The sequence below is a fragment of the Salvia miltiorrhiza genome, chromosome 2 (genome assembly GCF_028751815.1).
Source record: "Salvia miltiorrhiza cultivar Shanhuang (shh) chromosome 2, IMPLAD_Smil_shh, whole genome shotgun sequence".
Lineage (NCBI taxonomy): Eukaryota > Viridiplantae > Streptophyta > Magnoliopsida > Lamiales > Lamiaceae > Salvia > Salvia miltiorrhiza.
The window spans coordinates 50326797-50336900 of NC_080388.1; the positions used below are offsets into that span (position 1 = coordinate 50326797).

At 36.4% G+C, this 10104-nt stretch overlaps 2 protein-coding genes across 2 annotated transcripts; both read left to right on the top strand.

The window, feature by feature from the left end:
* The first annotated feature begins 1642 nt into the window (after window positions 1-1642).
* Window positions 1643-3858, top strand: LOC131011990 (uncharacterized). The gene is made up of 2 exons (XM_057939898.1): window positions 1643-1905; window positions 2465-3858. The coding sequence occupies exons 1-2, from the start codon at window positions 1858-1860 to the stop codon at window positions 3617-3619; spliced, it is 1203 nt and encodes a 400-aa protein (XP_057795881.1). The 5' UTR covers window positions 1643-1857; the 3' UTR covers window positions 3620-3858.
* Window positions 3859-7134: 3276 nt separating this feature from the next.
* On the top strand, window positions 7135-9444 carry LOC131011991 (uncharacterized). Its single transcript, XM_057939899.1, has 3 exons — window positions 7135-8270; window positions 8704-8932; window positions 9022-9444. The coding sequence occupies exons 1-3, from the start codon at window positions 7345-7347 to the stop codon at window positions 9184-9186; spliced, it is 1320 nt and encodes a 439-aa protein (XP_057795882.1). The 5' UTR covers window positions 7135-7344; the 3' UTR covers window positions 9187-9444.
* Window positions 9445-10104: the final 660 nt, after the last annotated feature.

Sequence of the window (10104 nt, forward strand, 5' to 3'; positions counted from 1 at the left end):
AAAAACAGTTTGATTGCATTTCAAAGGCCCATCAACTGAAAAACTATCCCATCGCTCAAACTACAAAAACAAAATCACCTAGATCATGTTCTATTAATTAGTTGGATAAACTAAAAATTTCGGTCGGTTCAATTTCATCCGAATTTCTTAAATACAAAATCGATCCGATCAAAAAAATCGATTTTTTTTTCAGAATTAGAACCGATCAAAAACCACAACAGTTCAAAATCGAACTAAATGGATCAAATATCAACGATTCGATTTGGTTATTTGGTTTCGGATCTGTTTTGCTCACGCCTAATAATTATGGCAAATGATTTTGATAGATGGAACATAAAACTTCTTTAACTAGTCGTATAATTGAACCGAATCCAGTCGAATATAGTTATGATGAATTTTGATTTGTTTATAATTAAACTAAGCTTCTTTGTTTATCGAATATTTCGAGTTATTCGAATTTGATTGAGCTCAAATGAACTTTCTACATTTGAATTTGTTTCTTTGAAGATATCTTATTTTTTATTGTCACATAATATAATATATTAATTATTTTCTATAACAAATAGAATTACTTAAGGACTTAATATAATTATTACTAATTATAGTATATAAATCTATACTATATTAAAAAGGGAGTTTTCAATTTCAAACTGATTTCAAATCAATTTCGAAATTGAGTGACAATTTTGTAGTTAGAATAAAATTGAAGGTTTATTTATAAGCTATACATCTTTCTTCTTCTTTTTCTTTAACTTCTCATTTTTCCTTTTTATTTCTTTTTTAAAATTATAAAATTCGACTAATTATAAAATATTTGATATGCATATCAAATTAAAGATAATGCCAAGAGATTTAATTTGATATATGTTATGTAAATATTGGATTTAAAATATAAAAAATATATTTATTTAAAGATTAAAACTTAAGAAAATTCTCTCTCCTCTCTCCTCTTTTTTTTGAATAAATCTATTTTTTCAATTATCTTTTTACTTATAATTATTTTCTTTTTTCACAATATCATTTTTTATTAATATGAATTATTCTTTATTATTTTATATTAAATTAATATATATTTATCTTAAATTATAGTAATTTTAATTATATTTATAATTTTTATATAATAGTCAAATGATAATCAATTTTATATAGTATAATAAATATAAAAATATTTCTCGTGCGTTGCACGAGTGCAAATGCTAGCAATAAGTTGTATATATTAATAATTTTAAATTAAAATTAAATCATTTAACAAATTTATTCACAAGTTATCTAGTCAAATACTATTATGTTCAAATTTGATTTATTTAATTGACGAACTTCAATAAACAAGTTTAAACGAGTTTTTATCGAACTCAAGGCCAATTGGACCATTAGACAGCGAATGCAGACAGCCTAAGCCCCAAACAAAATTAAAAGCCATGTCCCGGTGTACTCAAACCCATGACTTTTGGTTTTAGGCATAATCATTCTATCGTTTGACTGACACACGATCACAGACTCCCTAATTATCTTGATCCAACTATGATCAAATCGAGTTTCGAACTGATTTGTTTACGACCTTACTTTTTAAGCTATATTTAATGCATTATCTACAAATATCTTTAAAAATAAAAAAATAGTATATGACAAGAAAGAAAAAAAAAAAACCTCATGTTCCACACCATTATTTTCAATATACATATATCTATATACCTAAAATGGAGTACTAGTAATGTAACTGGACATAATCACGGCCACATTATACTTCCAAAACCTCCGATACTCTGCGAAACCTTTAACAGTTAATACCCGCCCAAAATTTGTTATCGTTGCTCAAATTAATTGATCGTATTCTCAGCTTCGGGGTTTTCACCGATCATGGCTGAGAGCGAGACAGCCCAAAACTCAGTTCCGCAAGCTCTCCAGGTCTAATATTTGCTTTCTATTGCTCGATTCTGTTTATGGCGCTTTTTTCTTCTTCTTTTTTGTGGCGAGATTTAGGGTAAGCCTGATTGGGTATTGTGGTGAAGTTTAATCTCCTTTTCCTTTCTTGTTTTAATTAAGTTGAATTGAGCTGTGATCTCAAATTGTTGGGTAACACTGTGTAGTGTTTGTGACTGAACTTTGAATTAAAGGGGAAAATTGAGCTCTTTCTTCATTTGAAGTTTTTATTGGTTAATTGGGAATTTGAAATATGGGAGGACTTTATTCAGTTAGATACTTGTTTTCGCTTGCTTTCGAATCTTCTATTGGAGTGGTGGGGTTGGGGCAGATACTAGTCAGTTATATTTGCCATCAGAAGGGTTTTTTAATCCTTTACAATCCATGAAAATGTGGTTAATAGATGCATCAAAGATCATTATATATTACTTTGTTATGATCAATGTAATTGTCATGACTCAATATTTTAATTAGTAGCCAAAATGATAGAAGATGAAAAATCGTGAAATTGATGTGTACATCAAAATGAGCTTCCTTTTTGCAGGTTGCCAAGCGCTTGGAGAAGTTCAAAACTACTATTTTCACACAAATGAGTAGCCTTGCTATCAAGCATGGTGCTATTAACCTAGGACAAGGGTTTCCCAACTTCGACGGCCCAGAGTTTGTCAAAGAAGCCGCTGTTCAGGCCATAAGAGACGGCAACAACCAGTATGCTCGCGGAATTGGGGTCCCTGATCTGAACGCAGCTGTGGCTGAGCGTTTCAAGAAGGACACCGGGCTTGTGGTTGATCCGGAGAAGGAGGTCACCATCACCTCCGGCTGTACAGAGGCAATCGCTGCAACAATGCTGGGCTTGATAAACCCCGGTGATGAAGTCATCCTCTTTGCTCCGTTCTACGACTCCTACCAAGCCACCCTTTCCATGGCTGGCGCTGTCACAAAGTCTGTCACCTTGAGGCCCCCAAGCTTCTCTGCCCCCATTGATGAGCTGAAATCCCTCGTCTCAAGAAGCACGCGTGCAATCCTGCTCAACACCCCACACAACCCCACGGGGAAAATGTTCACGAGGGAGGAACTTGATGCCATCGCATCCCTCTGCATTGAGCACGATGTTCTTGTCTTCTCTGATGAAGTGTATGACAAGTTGGCTTTTGAGATGGATCACATCTCCATTGCCTCCCTCCCCGGGATGTACGAGCGGACAGTGACCTTGAACTCGTTGGGGAAGACCTTTTCGTTGACAGGTTGGAAGATAGGTTGGGCTGTGGCTCCACCGCAGCTGACATGGGGTGTGAGGCAGGCGCATTCCTTTCTCACTTTTTCAACAGCCACACCTTTGCAGCACGCGGCTGTGGCCGCCCTTCGAGCTCCGGATTCGTATTTTGAAGAGCTGAGGAGGGACTATTTGGCTAAGAAGAGTATTCTGGTGGAGGGGTTGAAGTCTGTGGGGTTTAGGGTGTTTCCATCGAGTGGAACCTACTTTGTGGTGGTTGATCACACCCCGTTCGGGTTCGAAAACGATGTCGCCTTCTGCGAGTATCTGATCAAGGAAGTCGGTGTCGTCGCCATCCCGACGAGCGTCTTCTACTTGAATCCGGAAGAGGGCAAGAATCTTGTGAGGTTCGCCTTCTGCAAAGATGAGCAAACTCTTCGAAACGCGGTTGAGAGGATGAAGGAGAAGCTGATCAAGAAGCATTAAATTTTGCAGCGTAAAATCTTTGGGCTTTTAGCCCAATTGACTTGAGATTGGCCCGGCCCAATGAGGCAGTATGTCTACATATATTAATTTTTAACCTTACTATCTCTTATATTCTGTGAGAAAAAAAAAAGGTATATGGAAGTCATGATTCATGACTATATTATCGTGATTTAAATCATTTAGACAATGACCCTGAGAGGTATTAATTTATAAAATAATTTTTATCTCTTTCTGCAAAACTGTTACTACTTTGCAGTCCCACTGCTTGAGCTGTTTGTATGGGCCCAGCCCAATTACGCAATACACTTCATACCCCTTCATTGCAAGTTGCAACTTTGATCAGCTCTAGTGTCGCTGTTTAACTTTTTTTTTTTTTTTTTGTTGATATAAATTAAAAGATTAAAAAATTGGAAGGCATGACTACGATTCAAACAATTTCGATCATTCTTCTTCTTCTTCTTTTTTATCTGAAGCATTAACTGCAACTCTCAACGAGATTACCTTCGTTCAAATATTTATAAGAAAAGCTACTTCATTCAAATATTGATAAGAAAAGATTCTCAGCGTCTATAGTTATATAGTATGGCAGCTTTTTTTATAAAAGTTTTGGTAGCATAAAGTGTTTAATAGCGTTACTATTGCATGATTCTCTTTCAGAAAAATTAATAACTTCAAGATCACAGTACAATCAGTAAATTGGTAGTATTAATTTACTCCATACATCATTTTGGTTTTCTAGTTCTATTAAACATATAAATATGTTATGAATATTTACTCCAATTAGACTGGTATTATTATTATTATTTGATAAATTATATAAGTAAATAACGAAATTTTAAGATCACGTGTCGGGTGATTCGAACCCATGACCTCAAATTTTGAGCATTTTACCTTTTACGGTTCTACCGTTGGGCCAACACATGCACACACTTATATTATTTTTTTGATTCTCGTAATCGTTGTTGGTGGACTTGAATATGATAGATGTGGATGTCGATTTAGAAGATATTGTTAGAATACAAATCCATAGCACTTAGGCCTTAGTTATGATACTGTGATCAATAAAATAGTTCATTTCATGAGATTTATTTATAATCCACGTGATAGCAAATCAGGCGATAAAATGATGGATCATCATATCGAATTTTTAGGTGAAACGATATCATTTTATTGAGTGAGGTGAAAAAAGACATTTTTACTTGATCATTGAATTTTGTATAACATGATATATTTTGGATTATTTTTAAAGTCGAGGGTTTTTAAATGGAAAATAATTTTTTTTTAATTTTCTAAAAGATGTTGAAAATTGAAGACGTCAATCATGATTAACTCTAGGGGAGTGTTTGCTTTTTTATCCCTTTAAATGGAGGGATAATATAATGATGTATAAATTTATCACTTAAAGTGGAGAACACATATTTTATACTATCTTATTTGGTTTGAAGGATAATATATTTATCCACTCTTTATAAAATGGTATAAAATTATACCACCATTTCCCAAGGGATAAGGAGCTGTCAGAAAAATTATACAATATGCCCTGATTTTTTCATACATTAAAGTAAACAAGGTATAATGTGATAAATGTAGTTTATTCATTCCTTATATCTCAAACTAAACGCACCCTGCAGGTTTAACGTCCATTCCTCACTTTTCCACTAACAAAAGAAGAAGCTAACTAAAACCTAAAGTTTAAAAGTTGAACACCCATTCCCCATTTTTTCCACTAAAAGGGAAGAAAAGAATTTGGTATTATGATACATCATCAATAAACAAATAAATCAAGCCAACAGAACCATTGATGATTTAAAGCAATAATATTTTGAGTTGTTATGGGTTGGCTTGTGCTATGAATAGGAGTTAATTGGATTAAATAGTTAATTGATTGAGTAATAAATGGATATATAACCCGCGAATGCCTATTTAGTACAGTTGATTTAATTATTCTTAAATACTTTTTTGTGAAAATAAGTCGTAATATTTTTATTTAAAATAAGATAATTTCCGTAACAATATTCTCATTAAAGAATAACAATAACCCTAAAAAAATTTAAAAATCATGTAACACTTTTTCTTGAAAAACACGACATAATTCTAAATTAAATGTCCGACTTCCAACTTCTAGTTTTTGCCAACTTTCTAACATAGTAGTAGTACCAAGTCTTTAGAAATGGTCACAATAAATAATGTCGAATGCCCCAACTCGTTTCTAATCAAAATTCCCAACTCCTAACTATATTTTGCTGTAATGTTGATATTAATTTATTACATACATTACGCTTTTAATATTATGATAAGAATTGACATCATAAATGTCTTGATGGTTGGTGGTCATGAAATCTCGTTGTGAAAAATTATAAATTTGTTTTTCATTAACATATTTTAAATCGAATCCATCGCACATAATTTGTGTCGTGCAATATCTTTTTATTTTTACGCTTTACAGTTTATTACACCACACACCATTGCTATAATTTTTTTCCATTATTGAAAACAAAAGGAACACAATAAAGTATTCACACACACTAATCAATTTTGGCTACTTAAGGAAACATAGAGACCAACTTACTAAAAGAAATCCCTCCATCATTCTCTTTAAATGTTTTTTTTCTTCCACTTGACACCCTTGTCAAACACTATGTTCAAATTGCACTTTCTAAAAACATAGAAACGTAATAAAAATTCCAACATTAAAATAAATGCATATTGAACTTTTCAATTCAAAGAAACTTTGGTAAGTGACTTTTTTTTTTGGACTCAAGTTTTTTAGTAAGTAAATTTATTTATTATCCCTATATTTGCTTAACGAATTTAGTGTTCCAGATAGATAATTACTGTTAATCATTGCTGTATAGCAGTCGCTCAATGCCATTTATTGCTCCAAAATCCCAACCCCTATGCAGAAACGGAAAAAAAAAAAGAAAACAAGAATAACGTTTAAAAGTATTTAAGTTTAAATCCGTAATACTTATTCGTTAAAAGATGACAAGCACTCCCTCCGTCCCAAACGAAATGTCCTACTATTTCTTTTCGGCACGGAGATTAAGAAATATGTATATAGTAGATAAAGTGAGTTGATGAAAATTATTTAAATATTAAGTATAGAGAGAGAGTGTATTGTTAAAAAAGGAAACATGACATTTCGTTTGGGACAACCCAAAAAGGAAAACATGACATTTCGTTTGGGGCGGAAGAGTAATAAATAAATAAAAATAAGAGAAGATAAAATGTACGAGTTCCTTTTCTTTTTCTGTAAATATTTCCAAATCTTGAAAAAAAGTTATTCCCTTAAAATTTGTTTTGAGTCGCACGTGCCGGGGTGAGGCAAATCTAGATCAGACGGCTGTAGGTTGGGGTTGAATAGCGGGAAAGCGGTGATCGAACGGCGGAGAAATGTAGACCAATATTGACCCGTAGATCCCTCATTCACGGTCCACGTCAAGTACAGCGGGCCCCACACCACTTTCATGCTTTTCCAACATATAAATACAACATCCCCACAATAAACTCGGTCCACTCTCTGAATAATTCCAAACCCCAAACAAAACTACTCTCTCTCTCTCTCTCTCTCTCTCTAAAAAATTTTAAACCTGCGTACTTGCTCCACTGCTTTTTCCGCCTGCGCACCCACCGGAAATGAAACCGGCGTCGGAGCACATGATACGCCTATCGAGGTACAGACGGTGGCTGCAATAGTCGGACGGCGGAGAAATCGACGGCCGAGGATGAAATTGGAGACCGCCGATCAGAAAATGGACTGTCAGAAAAGCCAGGTGAAGCTCACTCGCACGAATTCCTCACTCCTCCGCTCATCCCCCACCATCCGCTCATCCATTCACAGTTTGTCTTCCGTGAGCGAGATCGCGCCCGATTCGGACACGGAGGACCTCGAGGAGCAGAAGCCCCATAGCAGACCGGCTCCCCCGCCGCTCCGCTCCGCTCCGTCTCGTGCGGCGCCGCTGGCCGCCGCCTTCCTCCTCCTGCTCTATACGCTCTTCGCCTTCTTCAATAGGGACGATTTAGCCACCTCGGAGAATCTACTCTTAGCTTTAATTTTCGTCGCGGTTTTGCTGTTTCTGTTCTCGAGAAACAAGGGTTTAGTAATTAGGAATTTCAGCTTACTCAAGCAAATTTGTGATGAGTATGGAAAAAAGTTAGGGTTCTCGTGTTTTGCTTCGAGAGCTCATTCGAAACCGGTGCAGTGGTTCATCGGTGAGGCGGAATCGGAGGATTTGGAGAGGAGCAAGGAATGCGGCAAGGAGAGGAGGAGTAGGAGGATTATTAGGGAAGGTGTTGAGTTTTACAGCAATGGCGATTTCTACGAAGGCGAGTTTCATAAGGGGACGTGCAATGGGAGTGGAGTGTACAATTACTTTGTGAATGGGAGGTATGAAGGGGATTGGATTGATGGGAAATATGATGGGTATGGGATCGAGAGCTGGGCCAGAGGGAGTAGGTATAGAGGGCAGTATCGGCAGGGTCTGCGCCATGGATACGGAGTGTATAAGTTCTATACAGGGGATTCTTATGCTGGAGAGTGGTGCAATGGGCAGAGCCATGGTGTTGGAGCGCAGACTTGTGCTGATGGGAGCTGCTACGTTGGCGAGTTCAAGTGTGGGGTTAAACATGGCCTTGGATGCTACCATTTCAGGTAAAGGAGTTCTTGAATTTGATTAATTTGTGAGGTTTTGATATGGATGTGATGTTGGAATTTGGTGATGGAGATGTTTTTGTTTGCTTGGAGATGAAGTGTTAATCTTGTTTGATTCTTTTGGTGTTTGCTTCATTAGGTTGAATTACATCCTTATGAAATTTCTGCATGTTAATATCAAGATTTTTTACTTTTTTGGATGATCTGTTCTTGTAAGGATTGATCCCTTAAAAGATTTTCTACTACATTAAGATTAGTGATGTTGAATACTCACCACTCTCAGTGAATGGAGAAAACTTCAACTCAGGTTCACTACAAGATTGGATTGATAAGACTATTAAATTTCATTAAATGCTACACCAACTCATACAGTATCCTTTCATCTATGTGGAAAGGGGCTTGGCATGCTGATTTGGTTCTTGTTGTGTTACAGGAATGGAGATAGATACGCTGGGGAGTACTTTGGAGATAAAATTCACGGCTTCGGGGTCTATCACTTCGCCAACGGCCATTTCTACGAAGGGTCGTGGCACGAGGGCCGGAAGCAGGGCTACGGGATGTATACTTTCCGAAATGGCGAGGCCAGATGTGGAGAATGGGATGATGGCAATCTCAAGATCCCCCTCCCCCCGCTCACTGATGCAGTTCTTCGAGCAGTTCAGGTGAATAACACGACGCTCCTTTTAAAACATTAGGCCTTGTTAAACACAAAAGTTCAACACTCTTATTGAACTCTTGTGTTAATTTGCAGGCTGCTAGGAAAACTGCAGAGAACGCAATCCACCTCCGTCGGGTTGATGAGCAAGTGAACAAGGCCGTGGTGGCTGCGAACAGGGCTGCCACCGCAGCCAGAGTTGCTGCCATCAAAGCTGTTCAGAATAGGATCGATGGAAAATTTTGTGACACTAACTTGTGAGGATATAACTGGTAAATGTAAGTTTACTACTGAATTTCCATACGAGAAAAATATCGAACACGGGCACCCCGGCGAAGGCTGAAAGCCGACGCCAGTGGTTGAGAGTATGTTGAGATTTGGTTGACCATTGTGTAACTTGTACATAGATCATGTATACTCCTAGTTAGTGCACTGCACATATATGTCTCTGCTGAAACCCAACCCTTTCTGTCTAATTGTAGCCAAATTTGCAAGAAAAATTGCTTGTTTTTGGATTTACATTTACTGGCTTCTAATCTTACGCACGGATATATCGCGATAAATATTATAGTAGTATTAGATTTGTATTGAAAGACGATAGAAAATAGAGGATCTCGTACGGGCAACTGCTCTATTATAATGGTGGGACTTCAACTTGTCTACCACATCATCATTTCCTATTAATATTATTAGCATCTTATCTACATGGACCATGTGGTGTGCTGTGTATTGGTGAAGATGGTGGATTCAAGAAGCAGCAAACATTAGTATTGTTTTTGACGCAATCTTTTTTTCTCTTTCTGGAATTGTATTTATTATTGCATGTGTGAAAGGTGGTGGACACAGCAATTAGTTTTTGAGAATGGAAAGAACAGGGGAAAAGGGTGCAGACCTCAAAATCTTGTGTTTCAAGGGAAATGAGATCAATTATTGCTCTGCAATTTTTTTTCTCCCCCAACTTTTTTCCCTCTATGAATAATTATTCATTACCTTTTCTTCCCCTTCATTCCTCCAGCAAACGCATGCTATGTCATGTTACATTTGTCATACGTTCGAATGGGGGATTTCTACATTGATAGCAAGAAACAAAGAAATTTCAATATCGTTTAAAACACTGCATTTTATAAGATTGGAAAATAATATTCCCTCTGTTCTACTAATCATGGCTCGTCTCGTCCC

Coding starts and splice junctions, on each gene's coding strand:
- LOC131011990 (XM_057939898.1), top strand. CDS start 1,858: ATGGCTGAGAGCGAGACAGCCCAAAACTCAGTTCCGCAAGCTCTCCAG. Junction 1,906..2,464: donor CAGTTCCGCAAGCTCTCCAG/GTCTAATATTTG, acceptor TCCTTTTTGCAG/GTTGCCAAGCGCTTGGAGAA.
- LOC131011991 (XM_057939899.1), top strand. CDS start 7,345: ATGAAATTGGAGACCGCCGATCAGAAAATGGACTGTCAGAAAAGCCAG. Junction 8,271..8,703: donor CTTGGATGCTACCATTTCAG/GTAAAGGAGTTC, acceptor GTTGTGTTACAG/GAATGGAGATAGATACGCTG. Junction 8,933..9,021: donor CAGTTCTTCGAGCAGTTCAG/GTGAATAACACG, acceptor GTTAATTTGCAG/GCTGCTAGGAAAACTGCAGA.